Source organism: Pyxicephalus adspersus, chromosome 3 (genome assembly GCF_032062135.1).
Source record: "Pyxicephalus adspersus chromosome 3, UCB_Pads_2.0, whole genome shotgun sequence".
Classification (NCBI taxonomy): domain Eukaryota; kingdom Metazoa; phylum Chordata; class Amphibia; order Anura; family Pyxicephalidae; genus Pyxicephalus; species Pyxicephalus adspersus.
The window spans coordinates 86,893,138-86,915,402 of NC_092860.1; the positions used below are offsets into that span (position 1 = coordinate 86,893,138).

Below are 22,265 nucleotides of genomic sequence, written 5' to 3' on the forward strand. Positions count from 1 at the left end.
CATACTGGGCTCAGGTAAACGATTTGATTTCGGCGGTGACTCATGAACAGGTGACCTTAAACCCCATACATCATCTTCTGGGACGACCCCTTTTTACTGTCCAAAGCACATCTCGTAAACTGATATCCCATATATTGGTGGCAGCGCGCACTCTGATAGCCTCCAGATGGAAATCAACCTCCCCACTTTCTCTGGAGAACTTGTACTCACGGATACATGAGATCAGGCTTATGGAATATCTTACAGCTATTATCAGAGATACAATGGCCAAATTTGAGTTGGTTTGGGCAGTATGGGATCAATTTTATGCAAACTTATGTAGCTGATACGTGTGGCTCCGTTACTTTTCAATTGAGATTGCCCTAGATCCCAAGTTTTACTGGTTATTGTATATGTGGAGATTTTATGCTCCCTTGTTGAAGACTATGTATATTGCTTCGATTGTTATGTGACATTGGAATATGTGTTGATTTTTCTTTCCGCTGTAGTGTTACTATTCCCCATGTGAGTTTATTGTGTTTTCCCCTTTTTTCCTTTCTGTATCCTGTTAAAAATTTTCAATAAAAATATAATTACAAAAAAAACATCCAATACAAATTTATTTTTTTTATTATTTACTCTTTAGGGTGGGTAATAATTGTTGGAAAGGATCGTGAAAGATGTCTAAAGACTGCACAATGCATGAACGAGCAGTGCAGCACTGTTCTGCTCTTTGGAGAGGGGAGGGGAAGAAAAACAAGCTCCCTCCCCTTGGCTTCATGATGAGCGTTCCTCGTCCATCGTATGTATATCCGCCAGGACATTCATCCGGACAACGAGCACTGTACACATGCCAGATTCAACCATCTGATCATCTGACATGTGTACATAGCAAAAGCCAGCATGTTGTGCAAAACAAAACCTTTTTATCCCAGCCTGTAAGAACACTACTCAATAATAAATCAGGACTTTTGCACCCAACAACTACCTTATGTTTGATGGCCTTTGCCTCATACATAGTGCCAGTTGTTTATTTTAGGAAGCGTATTACAATCTATGGTGCACAGTACCTATTTATCATATGTATTGAATGTAAACATAAAAGTAAAAAAAATGAAAAAATAAGAATATATTAGTTTACAACTCAACTGGCAAGGTTCGTCTAATGAGACATGTAATGCTGTAAGACAGAATAGTAAGCTTAATACAAAGTTAAGGCTTGAAAGTGTTGCCAGAAAATCACTTTAGGATTGTGCCATGCAGTAAATTGAATTGTTTTTGACAGTGTCACTACAAGTGTGACTTCTGTTGCTACGTTTCCATTTTATTACGGGGCAGTATGCTGAAAGAAATTGAGTGATTTGGGCTGGCAGACTTAGCATTTGAATCTTTGTTTCTTCAGATGCTTCAATATCGCACATAGATTTTCTGCATGGATTGAGAGTTGCCTTTCTTTTTCGATGTCAATGTGTTTTCCCCTGTGCTTCTGAATTTGTTGTATTATAAATATTGTTGAATTCTGTTATGTGACAGCTTCAGTTTTAACAGATGGGAGTTTACACAGTTATAAAAGTTGGCACTCAATTATATTTCTTGTTTCTGAAGTTTCCAGTACAAGCACTGGTTGTCATTATGACAGCCTGTCAGAGTGTGTGCCATGTCACAAGTTTATTAACTCTGGTACATTATTAAAATATATGCACACAACTCATTTCCTAATGTAAAGGAAAAAGAAAGTGATAAACTATTTATTGGTTATTATTATATAATATTTTAAATGTAGCTTAGCATAACAAGAAAATAAACTATGCACTCACTTTGTGAGTGATTGTGAACATTTATTTCCACAGCTGGTATTTTAAACTATTTTCCAAGGACTTTTGTGGAAATTCAGTACACTGTAATTCTAATTCAGAGATTTCATCAAATGCACTTGTGCTTCTAGTCATCCTTTGCCTATTCAAATCTGATTGCATAAGGAGCATAAAACATAAAAAAATAAGGATGAATACCTTGTCTGATGCCAAAACAAATATGCATAAATATTTGTAATATAGGATGTTCAGAATTTTTCTAAAGGTAGCTGTAGTAGATTGGTGTGATTGAAAATGTCATGATCCTTACTAATCTCAGAGCCTTCTTCTATGACAAAAATCTGACTTCACTAAGGCTTTTCTTTGGTCAATAGTTTAATAAGAGACCTGATCTGAGCATGAGCATGCTGCTTTCTTATAGATAGGCAGATGCCCTATCACAGATTTCCTTGTCTAATTTGTCTGAAAAGAAGGAAAGAGGTATGGCACACAATCTAAAACTAGTTGTGGAAAACAGCACTGCCAATATGATATTGTTGGTTATCTCCCCCCTACAACAGCTTCAAATAGGATTGGGGTTAAAGTTCAATCCCAATATGGGTTTGAATGAAACTTTTTCCATTTGCTATTTCTGCAAACTAAACCCATTCTTAAGGTGTACAGCAGGTAATGTTTCAGTTGACTGGTGTTTTCAGGGGGAGTTCCCTCTTTCAACCACTAGCCAACAGTAACGTTGCCTGCTGTGAACCCTAACTGAGCACAAAACCAATGTTTACCTTGCCAACCAAGCAAACTGGGTTCACTGAACCTACATTTACCAAACCTGGAACAAATTATGACTAGTGCTGTATATAGATTCGATAAAAGAATGATAAATGTTTGTTTAGCTTCAACCAGCAAATCTATAGTCAAATTTTTTACATCAGCTATAGGGCATTTATAAATATTCACAAAAACTACTTGATGTTTTTTAGGGCCTTGTGTTTGCCTAAAATGGGTTTTGCATTCCTGATCAAGTCCAATGGGAATACTAACCAGACTTTAAGCAGGTCAATGTAATTTAGAAGGCAGTCAATTGCAGGTCAAATGCATCTCGATCTCAACACAGGCCCAGAAACACTTTTGAAATTCTAGGTAAATGTTAGACACTTTGAAACTAGTATAACAAACTAAGACTGGAAATGCCTTGCATGTATACAAATTCCTAAGATTCTGAAGAATCTGTTTGTGCTACCTTTATTTTTAATATTGTTGTACAGTGTTATTGTATTTGTATAGTCCTAAAAAAAATTACTCTTTTCAAAGTCCAGAGTTTTGTCAATATCTTTCCCCCATAGGGGCTCACTACAATTCTTTGGTCCTATGTATTGAAACTCTTCAAGACTGGAGAAGATAGACTATTATTACAGAACCTGGAGGAACCCTGGAATTGATTTCCTAAAAATCATTAGTTATTCATTAGAAAATGTTACACATCAAAAGCTAAAAATATTGATCTGGTGGAAAGACATGTACTGCCCCTGAGTGGGCATTTTGCGAACCCTGGTTAACATACAGTTGAAAAACAACAGAAAAAAGGGTTTTAAGCAAAAAGAGAGTTGTATTAATATAATAACGCTTCTGTGACTAATTAGTAAATCCAGACAATAATAATAAAGGCCAAAAGGGCACTAGACAATCAATCGCTAATGGAATATAGTATAACACAAATCGTGTTGCATACGTATGCTGATAACCCGACATGTGTCACCCGGCTTGGGCTTCCTCAGGGGTGGCGGTACATTTAGTGAAGTTCAATACACAAGCTTGTCAGTATCTAGGTTTATGGTAAATATATAACATTAGTATAAGAAATAGGAATATTGTGTGTTACATAGGTAGTAAGTACATTGCATACAATATATGCTGTAAATGTTGAAGTAATACCAATAATCTATAAAGTATACACATTGATGAAAATTTAAAAAACATATCCATATTGATTCCCATATTTTGACATTATTCAAAATAGGGACAACATAGTTGAGCAACAAGAGGCTGTGTTATAAGAGTATAACAAGGTAATTGGTGTAGGTGGTATAATGATGTCTTAAATTTATACTAGGTAACTGCAAATAAGAATCATAAAAAGGGAGCTAGGATGGGGGTTGAAAGAAACTAGATTGTAACTTACATATTCCTTTGGGAGGAGCAATTATGTTTTGAAGCATAAGGAGAAATGATATCCCACACAAATGTAGATGGAAAAGATGCCTCCAGTGTGGAGGGAAATAGCATGGGGTTACCACACTGTAGGAGGACCTATGGTAAGTAGGTATATATAGGGTAAGTATATAAACAGGTTATCTTAGATTTGGTATATAATGTGATTTTTTTTAGTATAGTGAATATGAATAAAGATGTGCATTACCCTGATATCCGGGGAGTAAAATAGGCGGAGACCGCAGCCACGGTCTAAACCGGCTGGTGGGGAAAACAGAACGACAGGGGAGATCCTGGAAGTGGCCTCTATAAAACACTTACAGAAGTCTTACTGCCATGTGCACGTCCCTGACCTAGTTGCTAGTCCGGACATGCTGAATGGTTTGTATCGGGCCAGGGGATTCCCTTGGGATCCGCATCCCGGCTGATGTATGGGTGGGATTCAGCTCATTGCCAGAGTATCATGCATCTAGTGATGCATGATCTTAGGCAAAGTGCGTTGGAAAATGTTTTCAGTCCTGCACCAGATCCATTTCAGGTTTGCTGGATCACCCAGGTTCTCCCCTAATAGTCTATCTTCTCCAGTCTTGGAGAGCTTTAATAAATCAGGCCCAATGTGGTTATGCTCGGTAGTGTAACTCTGCTAAAAACAACCTCAAATAATCAAATTGAATGGCGTTATGCATAGTTTACATTAACGTTTTAGTTACTAATGGTTTGCATGAATTTTTGTGTCCACAAATAGTTTTTTTTCACATTATTGGTTTAAAATGTAAAGGGTGAAGAGCCAGGAAAATGTATGCAGACTGGGAAACAGTAACTTTGAAGTTATGGGAGCATAAAAGGCAAGGAAGTGTGACAAATGCAGAGTCTTGTAAAACGTCATGTTTTACTTTACGATTTCACTGGCAAGGATGCGGGTCTTCACTATTTACTGCTTTGATGCACCCTGTGGTGTTTCTGTTTAGTTATATCTCCTTTATTTAAATTTCCTTAAGAATAGAGGCTGAAACATTGACTCTAAAGTTGATTATGCCAATTTATAGCATTATGTGTTCCAAGATAATGCACTTGAAGTAACAAGTAGAGATTTGACCTTTTCACAGAATTAGCCCAATGCTTTTGCTAGTTAGGTGTAAATGAGGCATTTTGTTTGTTTGGTCGTTTTTTTTATTTTTTATTTTTTTTTTTACATTACGTAACTTATTTTTTTGCTGAAGGTATCACAGTATGATGACAACAAACTAGAGGATTTGTTTTACAGATCCATTTCAGTCATTGCACTTTATTACAAAATTAAAAGGAAATCATTATTGCTTTGTTTACTAAGGTATCTTCTTCCTTTGTGGGTCTTATTTAGAACTTATATATATAGTATAAAATATGTATTTATAGTATATATATGTATTTATATTTAGATAGTTATAATATATATTTATATAATTATATAAATGTATATATATTTATAATGTAAATAATGTTTGGGAAGGTTCTTATTTGTCCAAGTCATTGTATGTTTATAAGTAGTAGTAGGTCACAATTACCTGGACTTGTTTTTGTAAAGATTAAGTGATTTCACAGTTTGATGAAGCAGCTTGGAATACTGTGAAACATCATCATCATTACAAGAACTACTATATATATAAAAAATTAAGGTTTTCCTAACTGTTTCTACTGGTATGTTGCTAAATATCTGAATAATCTATTCTTGCATGGACTGTAATTGATAATATTTACCATTAACAACCTTGTACAAGCAGAAAAAAAGTGATCTAAAAATACATTTCTAAACTTTCAAAAATTCTTTTAAATGGTGTCTCTTTCATACTTACTTTACCTTGGCTCTTTACAGCTCCCTGCTGTTCCAGGGCTGGCTCTATGACCTGGGGGGTTCAAGTTACTCCCCTGGTCATGTGATAGTGCCTTGGCCTAGTGTTTAGCAGTTAGGCATAGATACAGTCAAAAAGTAACAGGTATATGGCGGTTAGAGGATTTATGACCCCCATATACTTACCATTATGTACCATTACCGTTGTGTGTGTGTAACATATTTAGTCATGTTGAAAAAAAGACATAAGCCCATCAAATTCAACCAATAGGGAAATAAACATACTGGACACCAGCATTTTTCCAGATAAAACTTTATATACATGGTTAATACAGAAGAAGGTGAAAAACATATAAAGCATGGATCAATTTGCTTCAACAGAGGAGAAAAATTCCTTCCAAGTGATGTAATTTTAGCAGTGCTCTTTGTTGGCTTTGTAGACTTCTCTCATCTCTTCTATTAATATTTTACAGGTAAAACATGGGAATTATGCGTTTGTATGGGATGCAGCAGTGCTGGAGTATGTGGCAATAAATGACCAGGACTGTTCCTTCTACACAGTGGCAAATACAATTGCAGACAGAGGCTACGGCATAGCTTTGCAGCATGGCAGCCCCTACAGAGACATTTTTTCACAGAGGTATGTCTTAAATGAAATATACTACTATTCAACAAATGGCAAGTGGTAATTTTATTTTTATTTATTTTAGCAAAAATCTACTAATGTTTTCTCGCTTCCCAATTCTTGCTTCCTATGTTGCCTTTCTAGTAGTATAACATTCATAGTAATCACATACTGGTAAGTTTAAATGCTGAGCCTCAACCTCCAATGCTCAACCTCCAATCCAATTAAAAGTTTCTCATTGTTCTCTAGAAACGTGTGAAACATTTCTGACATTTTACTGATTGCAGAGTGGTACTTTTGCCTATGTAAGTTTGTTCTTTACTGAACATTTGTGAGACAGGCTTAGCGATACCTTCAGTAGCCTAGATTGCAAACTGAAACACCCACATGTGATGATAACACATTTGTATTTTTAGCCAACCATGATAAAAAAAAAGGGCTTGTCAATGTCAAATCCTACTACTGTGCAGCATTCAACAGAATAGTACAATATTTTATCAATGTTAACCGAAAAGAAAATTGTTGCTGCACTTGTTAAAGTTCTCAAAAGTCTTGACACTGCTCTCAGCCGTACTGATACTGACAAGCGAAATTTCCCAATTCTTCGCCTGATTTTTCATGGAAACAAAAGGGGCCTATTTGTAAAGAAGAGGCAATCAGAGAATTTATATATATGGGGTTTTCAAAAAGTTGATGATAGCCAGTATTTCTCTAGTAATTACGAGAATGATTATTGTTATTAGTTTTAAATAAATAAAAAACTAAATAACAACTAAAAAAAAAGTATCAGGCTTTCTCTAAGGATTTTTAACTCAAGTTAGTTCTACTTTACTGATTCACAATTTGGACCATCGATCATACAAATGAAATTCTTGATCATCTTTTTTATTGGTGCTTACTTTAATAAATTGAAAACTTTATTGCTGAACATACTGCTAAGTAACAGGCATTGCCTTAGGCTTGTTTCCAATGAGAAAAGACCGAAAGATGAATGAAAGAGTGCTGTACATCGCTGTTTTGTTCTATAGGGGGGGTAGAACGAGTGAGCGGCACCCCGCTGCACTCCCCTCTCTTCACCTATATTGCAGTCATTTAGTGGATCCGCCAGGACAGCGCTGTATGTACATAGCCTTCCCCCCCCCCCCCCTGTTTTTTATCATTTATTTTATATTATATTAATAATTTTTGTGTACAATTTTATTTATCAACAATATTATGATTGATGATAACATCAACAACATCAAAAACTATCTGCAAAGCTGCATTATTTTTTAACAGAATAATTAGCACGAAACCACATATCCAAATGTGTGACAGCTCCATAATTATTGTAATTTTCCCCAAACAGAGAAAAAATGTTTCAGTCCAAGAGCAATGTATGGTAGTTTAAGGAAATTAGACAATATTCAAACAAAAGAGTCTAATTCCTGTTGGTGTAGGAATAATATAAAGGACAAGAAAATGTAACTTATATATTCAGCTTGCTACCATAGAATTTATAAAACAAGGAATCTGACATTCCCTCAAATATTACCTGGTGGGGATCAGTTACTGCCATTGAAACACATAGACCTGGAAGATTCCCACAAGGGAATGTTTGGTTAATGTTTCCTACTCTATTTTATAAATAGAGCCCATTCTGTGTCAATTGCCTATTTAATGGCTAGCTTTAATATATACAAAAATTGGAGCATAGTATTGTTGCAAAAGCTTTCATGAATAATGTTAAAGGGTAATAGGTTTGTGATGCTTTACAATTCTGCCTTGATCTATTTTTTGCTAGCCTATTAAATTAGATGTCCCCTTTTGCCGATCAGAATGTCTATATTTTGACCATCTATATTTGAATACTATCTATAACCTTTTTTAATTTGTTAGAAAAAAATAAAAATTAAATATTGATTGTAACATGAACGGTATAATATATCCGATGACTTCTGTACTGTACAGTTCATGCAAAAAGAAATCTGGGTATTATTTAAATAGCTCACTCTCAGTTGATGACCTATGTGACTAAGACATCTCATGGTAAAAAGTAAATCCACAACATAAATAAGAAGTCTTGTTACTATTTCTACAGAAAGACATTACGTCTCTATAATATAGGAAATTGTGGTTCACTGTGCGTAAAAGGTAGGCATTTTCTGTGTACTCAAGCAAAACATTTTTTGGTGTTTCATTATAATGGCAGTGACTTTGAATAGGTGAACCATTTATTACAATAGGCAAGCCTCTTTATCTCCCCATGTGCTAGAAGGCAGAAAATTGATTGCTGGGTTTACCTGACTTGATATATTTTGTGCTCAGCACAGCACATATCATAGGTTAATATTCAGCAATCCCTGACACAGCATTAGTCTGAACTCCATAAAGTCATATAAATCTCATACATATGAAATATTTAAAACTGTTTTTTTAAAAATATTTAAAAATGTTTTTGAAAAAATGTTTAAAAAAGAAATTTTCAATATCAACATGACTGTGTTGTTGAGCTCCCAGGATTTCAATAGTGACTCATTTTTGTGTATTTGTTAATGCCAGTCTGGGCAGTGCCAAATAGTTCCAAAATGTTTGTATGTAATAGGAAATTGGGCATTTTAGCCAATACTGGGAAAATATTGATAACAAATATAATAGGATTTTTTTACACTTTACCTAGAATGCCACAGAAAGTCTTTTCTGTGCCTAGTCATTAGTGAACATTACTGCACATTAGCTGTGAATGTCATTACACATACAGGTATGCAAATATTTCATGACCTGCACCAAACTTACAATACAGTTCTAATTTTAAACAAAACAAACTGACCTTTGGTAGGATGCACTTTTTTAAAAAAACAGACAAAAACAGAATTGTCTTAGTGATGGGTTTTATTAACACTTCATTAAAGTGTATGTAAACCCAAAATAATTTTATATATATGATAATATAATTTTATATATTATATATAATATAAACTATAATTTGTATGTTTCATTGTACACATTTTTTATATGATACTCAATGATATGTGCACACATGCAACAACATACATGTGCCGAATTTACCAAGAGGTGTGTTTTGCTATGTGTACACACCAGCAGCTAAGGGATAACATCTCTACATTTAACATACAGTTTTCTCTAATGCCTTGTGGTCTATATAACCAAGGACCAACACAATAACAAGCCATGGGTAACTAATTCCAATAAGCCCATTCATAAAAACATACTGAGTTAATGTGCTTTGGGTTAAATTGGAACATGCTGCATTGAAATGCAGCACAACACCCTACAATGAACTACAACACATCACAGCATGCTACAAAGCACATTAAGGAAAACAAAATAAAGTATTTAGGCTACTGCTGTGAAAAAATTGGATGTCAACACACATTAATTCAAGTACATTTAATGCATGTCAGTCCATCCTAAATGCAACACATATGGTAAAAATCCAGTCTCACAGTGCATATAGCATTAGTGGTTTTTATTGATGAAATGATGCTACAGCAAAAATGTATGCACTACTTCATATGCTGCTGGTCGCAATTGAGGTCATACTGATAAATACTTGCATATTTATCCTGCCTGTGTTCCTGTTTTGGCCTGCAGGTTCGATTGGTACATAACTGCTAAGTCAGCTGTCGGCATGCACATTCCATAGCGCACTTTATACTCATTTTTACCTAGTTAGGTAAAATGCTGATGCACATCATTCTATATTGCACTTTATTAGAACAAAATGTACAAAGCAGCATTGGTTAGGGCTAAGCCTTGATGTATGTTGGAAGACTTTTGGTCACAGATTTGAGTTTTTATTTATACAACAACCATAAGACTGATTGTATAAATAAAATTACATTTACATTGTATTCAATAAACAAATTAAACTCATGAAAGTGCCTCCTAGTGAAGATACCACAACCAACTGTACCAGCCACCTGCCACAAATCATACTGGCTTGATAGGTACTCCATATACCATTGTGACTCCCAACCACAGGGTGCTTATGCTTACATCACTCATTTATCTCTTACACCATTTGTATCTATTTTCCATTACTTCACCAGTTCCAAAGTATCAGGTAATCACCAACATGGTTTTATTTGGTACTGTCAATGACATCACATGTGATCACATAAAAAATGGATATAAACAACTATAAAACAATAAACTGAAATGTAATATAATGTTCACTAGATACAGCCTCCTGACAATATAAAAACCCATTTTGGGCTGGGTGGGTGCTACTTTTTGCTTCTTTGGCTTAACCTGAAATGGCACCTCCTTCTTATGCCCAGAACCTTCAAATTACTCAGCCACCCCCCACCCCCACTCTAATCGTCATCCAGCCAGCTCTGCTGTTTCATCACCTACCACCGTGAATCCACCCCCCTTTTCCAACCTGCCCCACTCAATACAGCATTCAGATCAGGGTGTCATTTATTTGCACATAACAGTCTAGCAGCACACAGTACACAATATAGATCACTATATTGTATATTGATCACTGTATTTTATTAGCCTAGGATTGCAGATGTGTGCACAATACAAGCAGGCCATAGCAATCTGTCTTCAATTTTATTTTTCCCTTTAGTAAATCAGGCCCGTTATGTTGGGATGCTTGGTTTTTATTCAAACACTTTTCATGAGCAGTTCTGGCCAAGCTCGAGTTCCGACTGTGCACCTGCTTTTAATGAAGATAATGCTAACGCTTTGAAAGACTGTAAAGTATTTTGCATATTAAAATGCAAATTCAATTGAATTCCTGTTGTGGACCTGGAATTTATTTCTATAAATATATCAACATTTATGGAGGCCGTTCTGGATAATAGGAAATAACAGTTCTTTGTGTTTATCCTTGGGTTCCTGTTGGAGTAGTCACAGTGTAAATCATATATATGCAACTGAAATCAAGCTACACTTGTGACGTTGTTTAAAATAGACTGGACCTGCTGTTTTTGCTGCTAAGTACAAGGGATTTTGTCGCTGCTAATGATATTACAGTATCTCCTGCTGAGTCAGTGTTGTTCAGTTTTTATTGTAAAGACAATTTACAGTGTTCATATACAGAATATAGCAGAGTCTCAAAGACAAATGATTGCTGCCAGGCATAACATTTAGCCCTAACAGGACTCTTGTGGGGAATAACTCAATGGTAGCACAAATAAAATTCAAGCTGAAAGAGAATAGAGATATGCATTAACATCCAGATTTGTAGTTAGAAAGCTGTTTTATATTTTAATTATTTTATATGTTATTTATGTTGGTGACCAAGTGTTATTATAACTTTATATACAGCCACTGATATTCTTTAGACTTTTTCCACTTTTTGTATAACCCAGTTTCCTGTTCTTATTACCTAGTGTTTCCACTTTGTCATCACTTCATGTAATTGAACGTGCAAAGAAATAAAAGATATTCTTCCCATATAAATCTAGACAAGACCAAAGCAGACCATTTTGCTGACAAGAGTCCCAATTTCCTCACTTTCATTTTATTTTGGTGCTTTGTACATTCATTAAGACCTCCCACTTCCATTCAACTTTCTTTTAATGTTCAATTACATTTTTTGTTTTACGTCTGCAATAAATGTACCTGCACTCTCAGCAATTTCTGTGTTGTCTTTTTTCCACTGTTCTTCTTTCTCACATCAGGTCCTGGATGGCTATTTTTTTCTTGCCAGTGCTCAGCCATATAATACTCTTGTATACTATACGTCTAGTGACACTTACGCTGTGTGAGGTCAGGCACTAAGCTGTGTTGAATTCCAAAGCCTCTTGTGATATGTGATGGGGATATCCCAGTTTTACCCTTTCAATTATTCTCACCTAAGCAAGAAACAGACAGGGACAGACATATAAAAAAAATATTTTGCAAAAGTGAGTCAATTACAAGAAAGAATGAATGACTAATGTAAGTAGTAAACCTAGTTAGTTTTTTGTAATCCCCTGTACAATAGCACCCTGGGTAAGAAAAGGACAGTTTTAGGAGCCAATTAGGTGTGCTGCATGCACAAATATCAGCAAAGAACATGATGACAGAATAGAGAATAGAGGGAGGACTTTTCAGTATTCTGCTGCTTGTTGCTGTCCAATCACAAGCAACAAGTGACTAGAATGAATTGTATATAGCAGTAGAGAAAAGTCAGGACATCAGATTGGCTGTGCTGTGTGTTAATATCACAACTAGTAGTTCTAGAAATTGTCAGCTATCAGTGTTCTAAACTGATTGCCACTAACAAATTGTCTAGGTATAAAAAATATGCCAGACAAAATCTAACAAAATATAGCCTTGTACAACATTACCTATGAACAGCCAAAGCTATTGCTAGCTGTTTTAAAAAATGTGACAAGAACCTGTGACAAGATCATGTACACTAAAGTGAATGCATATTCTGAAACAAGCCGTAAAAGCATTTTTAACATTGGAAAGATATTTCCCAGTCTACAACCATATGGGGAGCATTTCCTGGCAGGTTGCCAGCCCTTAAAATGTATACAACCAGAAGGTGTTTCTAAGCTGATAGAAACCAACTATATTAACTTTAGCATGTTTGTTGTGATCTGTAGGGATTGTGAGTTGCTGTAATCCTTTTTAATGCTAGATAATAACTTGTAACTAAATAAATGGCCAAAACCAATGTACAGGTGCACTTTAAGTTGTAATTTACAAGAAAATATATATATTAGTATATGAAGCCTTGAGAACATTATAATTAGGTTTCAGACCTGCAAATTAAAACAAAAGTGATACATTGCAATGCATTATGCATTATGCAGAGTCTGTGAGGGACTGTTTATAGTATATATGTAGTATATATAGTACCTTTAGCTGTCTTGTCTTTTTACTTTTAGAAGCTTGGGATAGCTGAAATATAGTGTCCTACCCCCCTGCATTTTTAAATCTGCCTAGCACACAGTTTGATCATTTGTTAGATTTAAGAGACACATGGTTGGCCTCAGTATTTGCATATAAGAGGTCCCAGATTTATAGGGTTTCTGGGGCACTTTAGAAGATTAATACAGCTATGTACAGGCACTGTAAGTATCTAAAATAAGATCAGTACAGATTCACTTTAAAAAATGATGAACAACCATGTAGTTTCTCATTCACAGAAGAATGCACTGCAGTTAAATTATTTGTAAATCAGTGTCAATGCTTGTTGCATTCCCCATAGATCATATAAATGTAAACAGTAAACCAGGAGGAAAAAGATTAGGTTGTACATGCAGCCAAAGGAGAGGGACAGTTTAAAGTAAAATTATGGTGGCTTTTTGTTGATTTATTTATTATATTGAAGATGAAAAGTTTTATAACCTGTCCTTTGTACTATTATTTTATTAGTTATAAATTACAAGGTTCATATTTGCTTCAGCATATTCAGTACATATTGCACAGTTTAGAGAACAGATTGTCATGTAACATGCCACAAGCAGACAGCGTTGCAAGCACACAATGCAAATACAAATGTTGACCTATTTTTTGCAATATACATGTATTCCATGTAACTTTCATTTCATGCTCAATTAAAATTAACTGCATGTATGAATTTGACAAAGTAAAACAATTATAGTTTTCGGATTACTTTAGCACACTTATTTATTTTCAGTACTCCCACCCCTTTCTCTGGTAGAGACGTTTGCCAGTTTGGTTGCCATTTAAATTACTCAGGTTGCTCCAACAATTTTGTAATTCACTGGCCCCTATATTGCCATTTCTATACAATGAGAAACAGTTAAAAATATATTGGAAAACTAGAAAAAGCATAAAATTTTAATACCTGATTCAGTTTTCAGCTTGTTTAACCTCATTGAGCCTCATTAATTAAAGTTTTCCAACACTGGAGACATAGACCATCATGGGAGAACCTGGGTAATCCAGCAAACCTGGAATGGACCCAGTCCAAGATTGAAAACATTTATCAACCTGAAACATTTTTTTAATAAATCAATATTCTTCAGTCATGGGGAGTTTTAATGAATCAGGTCTAATGTGTAATATATACTATTTACCTATGTCGCTAAACTACTTTTCCAAATATTTTTGGTGAAAAGTTGTAAACCTTTTCCACCTAGCACACAAATTTGGGCATTAAGCTTTTTAATATAAATAATAAATAACCTATAATGATTTGCATGAACACCTGCCAAATATAGTATTTAAATATTTAGTTTTTGTGATATCGCCAGGGCTTCTTGAACTTTGAAATCAGCTTGCTAAAGTGCCCATATGGGGTTAAAAGGAGACACAAAGATTCATTGGCATAAAATAAATATTCTGCTTTGTTTTCTGGCTCCTCGGCTGTAACACATGAGTTATGAAAAACACTCACTACAAATGACAGACACAGGAAATAAATATAATCAAATTCTTAGGTTCTGCATGAGAAGTTAGTTTATTAAATCTGAAGTGGCTGATTGAGTTAGTCTCTGAATAAATCTCCCATAGAATGCCTATGTCAATGGTCTCAGTCAATTTCATGCTTTAATTGTGTAGAGTGAAAGTGTTAGCGCCTACAAGCATAATTTTTATACCTAAATAATGCGATACCTTTCAAGCTTGAGATGTTATGCCATATTATCTATAGAAGAACTCTATTAAGCAATATTTTTATATTTAATGCCATCTATACAAAGCACCACTGTTATTTCATGTTTTGTCATGTTAACAAGGAAAATTATTTATAAATTATGTTAAGAGTGAAACCATTTTACCTATTTTACCATTTAAAACAATTATATACGTAAAATAGTTGGGGACACACACATTTTTTTCTGTTATTAGAACGTATGTCACAGTTTGTTGTCTTCATAACCATTCTGTGTCACTGTCAATAAAAGATAAGACGTTGCAGATAAGACGTTGCAAGATCAGTCTGTTTTACACCAAGATCCAAAGGTTCCTGCTTAACTGTTCATCTCCAGAAAGCTGCATTCCACTTGTACCCGATGCTGGTTTTTGTCAAGGTGGTCTACTATAGCTAAAGTCGAGTTTAGGAGTTTAGGAAAGCTATTTTAACCTGCTTATGAGTTTCCAGATGAACGACACCACTATATTGTTCGTTTTCCAAAAATATTTCCCAACCCCAAATTTCTGATATGTGCCACATCCAGGTATCAAGAACTCATAATGTGGGCATTGTAAAGAAAGTTGATTTTTTTGCAACACATAAAAACACACTGGCTTGCTTACATGTCGCCTCCACTAATATAGTGGTATGCATGCATGAGAGCAATACCATGGTGAAATATTAACAGCTCATCTTCCGTGATAAATAACACACATTTCTGCCCGGTGCAATAAGGATGACATATACATTTTTTTTTTTTTTATGGTGTAAACCTTTACATTTTTAAAAAATTAATTGCCACCTGTGTCAACCAGTGAAGTTAAACCTAAATATATATATATATATATATATATATACACTAACAATGTTTAAATTATTTCAATAAGCATTTATATGGCCAAAAAAGTTTGTTCCATACAAAATAACGTCAGTAGCTATGGATAAAACTCGTAATGGCTTACTGCACTTGCAATCATGGTAAACTTCTAGGATATATGCCCTTTCTTCACAGAGGCATTTTGCATTACAAGCTTGCTCTGATTTCTACTGCATTAGGCTATTGAATTCCCCTAGACCACATGTATCAATAGGGATAATGCAATAAGGGCTATTCTAGATCTATTCCATTGCATTACACTTCTCTATTTTATAAAATAAAATATTAAGACGAAAATATTCAACAATGAACTTTTTGTATAAAACAAAAGATATAACATTCTAAGAAATAATTGTTATTATTACATACTATATATATATATATAATTTGAATTATTTTAATGCTTGTTTTGTATTCATATTTACATTTTTAAACTTTTTAATTTATTTTTTATAAAAAACTAAATATGTCTCTGTTTTTCTTTTTTCTAAATTGTACCATGTTAGTAAAAAAAAATCTGTTTTATGATTAGATAGTAATAGTAACATTTTTTATAGTTCCGTTCCCATAGCAACATATTTCTTGCAAGCAGATCAGCAAACATAGAACTGAAAATACAGCATAAAATTAAGTTCTAAATTTTTAGTTGAAAGATTTCTTGTTATTTTCAGTATGGGTTACATCATATGATGTTCTATAGAAAATGATGAATGATGTATTACTACAGTCAGAACATATAGGAGCATGTAAAGAAAGGTCCAGTTTGCTCCATGTCCCCTTGGGTCTGTTTCAAGACATTCCTTGGTATACTTGAGTAATCTGGCTTGGTGTTATTGTAGCTTGTCTCTTTATAGTAATTTATATAATTGCTATCACTTGGGTCGCTGCTGGATTTCACTTTTGTAGACATCCCTTGAAAGGAATGATTCTCTTTCTTTGAATACTAATCACGTTACTTTGAAGCAAATGGGATTCACTGGCAGTATTTTGGGCCAATTTTACAGACTTAGCTTTCAGACCTTGCGGTAAAGTAAATGAGGTTTTTTTCTATCACTCCCTCCCAATTCTAGTAAAGCTAAGAGACAGATGAGAAAGGAAAAGCGTACAGTCTGCTTAGCATGAATATGTGCTTCACCTGCATAAATGTATTGTACTGTCTGTCTGTGCTGCATAAATGGGTTTGACTGTTAATGTTAGGCAGAAAAATTTCTTGTGTGTAATTGCTTGCAGGTCATGTTTGAGAATAGAATAAATTGTATTTATTTCCTCTGAGCCTTGAAAGAAATACTTTATACGTCTAGTGATCAATGATCGCATATATCAAGCATATCCACCAAAATGTCACACAGGGCACAATGCCCTGCGCCTACCTTTCAAGTTAAATGTCTTCCTGAATTAACCTGGAATTAATTAACTTATGCTAAGCGGATATTAAAAATGATTTATCCAAATCTACATAGACTGGACTGGCAAATTGGAAAAAGAGCTTTATGTTTTTGTAGTTTATTTAAACTGTTAGCACCAAGAATAAAAGCTGCAATAAGAGCACACACACATACCATGCCCCACCCCTCATCAAATTATAAATACAGTAGTGCATACCCAAAAGTAGGCATATAGGGTTCATATCTTCCCAAAAGCCAAATGGAATGATAGTTTGCAGAGGCCATGTTTATTTACCAGCTTTGGTCAGATGGCATTTTCAATATTCTTATGGGATGCAGACAGACATTTAAAGTGACTCTGTAGCTTGGTTTGCAAGATACTTAATAGCAATATTAGGCAATAAAGGGTTTAAAAAAAACCCCTAACACTGAACTTCTCTTATTTCAAGCAGTGTAGTATGGTAAATGCAAATATACCTGTTGTCCTTACTAACTTCCTATGCTCTTTGCAATTTTTTGAGAACTACACAATTTCTAGTCATTATATTATAGAGAATAAGGTAATTTATTGATTGCAAAATTACAGGTATACCTTACATTTCATAAAAGTGGTGCTGCTCATCCCTTGCAACTGCAAGAAGTTGAAGCTGTGAAAGAGTAGATGACTCAATATAGGTCAACTCAAAACCACAACCTCCTTCTTAACCCCCACCCAAAAAAGTTTAACCTGAAGAGCTAAAGCTCTAATTTTAGGAAGACCCCTTCAAGGTCTTTTGCCTCTGCTGTGATACTGTGATAATTATTTTTTAAGACCTAGCTTTCAGTCTTTGCTTTATAATTTTTAGGGAAACACTCTAACGCATTCTGGCTCTGCTCTGAGGCTTACCTACTATTTTGATGGGAAGACACACTTCGTTTGCCTGACTTTTCAGGCATGTTGGACCCTTTGTACAAATGTGGTACCATAGGCTAAAGGTATACCCACCTACTGCATTCCCATGCCATTTGGTGCACAATGCTGCTAAAGGTAACTTCCTAAGACGATAACAAACCACCAGAATTTCTTCCCCATTGACTGAAACTGCGTTTAGTCTTAGGTCTGAAAATCGGTACACAAGCAGCCGACCAGTTCTAGAACTCAACAAAAACATGTTTGAGCAACACAGACCCATCGTTGACCTAGATTCATCTCTGTATCATTCTGCCATTGAATGGTAATATGCTACTGAATTGGGAATCTAAAATAACAAAAAAATGATGTTATATTGAAAATTAGTAATACATTAATGTAATATTGGAAGAAAAATGTGGAAAACTAGTCTTTATCTTGGAAAATGTGTTACTTGGACTATTATTACATCAGTTTGTGTAACATTGTGTAAGGTAGCAGTATGTCGACCGGCACTGCAACAAGTTGATTTGCAGCATAGGGCCATAACCTTTCATGCATTTACAAAATGGGAACAGTGAGATTTTCCCTTCCCGAGCGCACTCTCTTTAATACTGCTGCTTATCTCTTGCTTCCCTGAAGGCTTTTTACATGATGCTGACAAGACATTTCAGTTTATACTTTGCAGGTCATCCCAGTTATAGCACATCAAGTTATTTTGGCAGATAAAAAAGAAAACAAAATACTTTACTATATGCTGCCTCTGCGGAAATCTTTCAACTGAGAAAACTGTCACTCTCAGAAGACAGGTGATTACTTTGCTAATAAAATTAGATTAGAAAATATATGGCTGTTGGTTTACAACAAGGTGAAAGGTCTTGGATGGACTATCGATCAATAATGACATAGCTATTACAAAAAGACAATGAAGCCAGAATGACTTAGCAGCACATCCATTGAGGTCTATAAACTGTGCTCTTTAACACGGCTCTAGGCAAAACACATTTACTGCATGCAATACATAATAATGTACAAAGCCTGTTGTGGAGGATACTTTAATTTATTTGTAAAGATAGCAGTACCAAGCCACAGGTTAAGATGATCAAAGAACCTGTGACCAGTGGTGCAAACTATGCAAGTCTGAAGTTATTCCTTGTCTGGCTTAAAAGAAAAATATATCATATTTCTGAGCGTAAATTTAGGGTTCTTAGTTTAAACACTGTCTGAACATATTGCTTAAATGTTTGTTTTTCACCATTTGTTGTTGTATTAGAGAAAACATGCTTTAGTGCAGAGGAAAGCAACAGGTTAACATTAGAGGAAACAATTGCAGCATACAATTCCTTTTATATCTTTACTAACTTCCAGCTTAAGTTCTTAAGGAGAAATAAAGTCCCAGGCATTTCCAGTTAAACTTTTCCAGAGTTTGCACATAGAGGACTCTTTCACCACCATGTGTGAGGAAGGGATGTGAATCATGATACCCAGAAGGACCAAGTATTTTGTTTCAAGTAAACAAAGGATCATCAGGGGGTGAAGGATGAATATATGCAATATTGATAACAGACATTACAGTGAATGTGATGCTTTACTCTAGATGAATGAGCACAGGTTCACTAAACCTACCTGAAAAATGCCTAGAATGCCTGAAAAATGCCCCGCGTCGTCGTCGTCCCGCGTCGTCCCGGCACCTGTCCCCAAGCCGGCGCCGCCATCTTCGCCTCTTTTTCCTGGTTCTTCTTCCTACGTCACCCGACCAAGGCGTGAGATCGGGTGACGTAGGTTGGAAAAAAAACTTGCTGATCTCACTGCGCATGAGATCGGCAAATTTTTCTCTTTTCACCAAAAGGCTCCTTCTGCACATGACCGAGATGCTCAGGCATGCGTGGAAGGACATCCAAGAGCTTTCTGGAATGCGTGACGTAGGTATCCCGGGAGGCATTGCTCACCCACTCAACTAGGGGGTGGTGCTGCACCCTTTTTTTAAAAAAAAAAAAGAATGTTGCACTTAAAAAAACAAAGAACAGAATTTTTAAAGATTTAAAGATAAAAGGGATGTCTACTTTTATGTAAAGTGCAATTTCTAAATTTAGGTACCCTTTAAGCTTCAACAGAACCTTCCTCCCATACAGTCCTCCCAACAAACTTTAACTTCCAGCCACAAGTCTCCTCTTTCTTTCTTCTTTTGTTTAGAGGGCTGGGTTCTTCCTTGGGAGTCCATAATATTATAGCAATAAGTGGACACCTCCTATCCTCTGTTTAAAATATTTTTGAAATTTTTTATTTCAATTTTAATGTGCCCAGCCAAGCAAACTTAGACTTTGATGAACATTCTTCTTCATTATATTGGTTGGGCAGGAATGCTTCCAAAATATCTAAAATCATAGCAGTGTTCCTATTTTTCAGAATAGGTCATAAGAACAGCAATTTTATCTCGGGGAATCCTTTCCAAATAGGACCATTCATCCAAGTTGGTGAAGCAAGCATGGAATTCCATTTTATTATTACCTGTTTCATTACAAAAAGACATATCTCATTTTGGATCCTAATGTGTTAATAAAGCAAATTATTAGAAAAATAACTCATTATAACAATTTCTAAGAGAAAAATTAACAAAAAATGTTTTAGAATATGTTCTATATTTTACCATCTCCCCAAACACAAAAATGCATGGCACTCATTTGACTTCTTCTGTATGAATTGTTTCTGATGTAATGCTCAATAGCACACATCTTTAAAGTAAAGTATGTAACTTTGATTTTATCTCGATTTTGTGACTCATCAAGCATTCTGTTGGCTGCTGTCAAAAATAAAATAACAAATGCTTCAAATTTTATTGCTATGGCAACAACACCCATATCTAATAACCACATTTAGAAAAGCTTTTAGAAACAGGGGCACTGTTTGTCACTGTAGATTTATTTTTAATTTTTTTGTTTCCACGAAGAAATGAAGGACCAAATGAAACTTGTAGTACTAAAAATAAGGTCACATAAACAAAAGTAATGGAAATCAATGAAATGTGCATGTATTAGGAATGAAGTTCATGTTTGACACTAATGTGGATTGGACATTAATGGGCTTTTGGTTAGCTTGGTGCTCTTACTATTAAAGGTGCTTGGTGGGAAAGAACAGCCATAATGTGTTCTTATTTTCAAGTCAGCTATCACTTTTAGCTGCCATTGTGTTCATAGCAAACTTATTTTTTTAACTGCAAAGTTTCCTTTAAAAAATGGGCTTTTGTTTCTGGGGTGTTTTGAGGTTTTTATATCTTCTGTGGGTTTTGTATGGTAATAGTGCCTATTTAAGTTTGATGTACACAAGAGGGAACATTAACTTCCAACTGACTATCTGTTTGGAATGGCTGATTTATTATATTCAGCTGGTATACTTTCTAACCTCTGAGGAAAGCTTTGGTTTATCGGTTTTATTATCCTTTTAGAAATGACTCTTAGATTTCTTAGTTTTTCTCTTAGTTTTTTTTTAACCAAAACTGAATGTCCTTTTGCAGAGATGCAGACCTCTGTAAAAATCATTTAGCCAATCACACAGGCCAGACATGACATGTCTCGTTTACAGAACACCTTCACGTTGCCATATTGGATATGATCTTTACACAGTTTTCAGTAGATTACAGTGGCTGTAGATTAATAGCTGTAGATTAATAAAAGGTCTTCATTAAGGTCTCCTGCCTCTTGTCTGAGGGGTGAAAAGGACCCCTCCATGGCATTCTGCCTGATGTGAGATCCTAATAATTTCATCCTGAACCTGAACATCAGGACGTAATAAGCTGTGCAGCTTTTTGAATTGAACAGAGACTTTCCCAGCAACACTAGTGAAGAGCTTGGCACTGCAACCCTAATGTTTATTACTAATAGCATGCAAACATCTCATTATTGTGAAAATTATATCCTGGACATTTAAAATCAAATGTCAAAAGTTATTAAAAGTGTATTTAAAGAGTAAAAAGCCTATGGCATTTGAAAGCAACAATTTGAATATTATTCTGTATTTATATATTTTTATACCAAACATCAAAGGGGTTCAGTAGATATTTTATGACTTTTTACTTTTGATCATGGCTTGATGTCTTAAGGTTAAAGTGATAAGTA

The 22,265-nt window shown here is 35.0% G+C and overlaps 1 protein-coding gene across 2 annotated transcripts in view; it reads left to right on the forward strand.

Annotated features, from left to right (window-relative positions):
* Window positions 1–22,265, forward strand: part of GRID2 (glutamate ionotropic receptor delta type subunit 2) — a 579,007-nt gene that overhangs the window by 522,417 nt on the left and 34,325 nt on the right. For both annotated transcript variants that reach the window (XR_011919919.1, XM_072405568.1), the window contains exon 14: window positions 6,297–6,463. Coding sequence is in view for 1 of the 2 variants with exons in the window: in XM_072405568.1 (XP_072261669.1) it covers window positions 6,297–6,463 (167 nt within the window). In the remaining variant the exon portion in view is untranslated. The remainder of the gene's footprint in view (window positions 1–6,296; window positions 6,464–22,265) is intronic.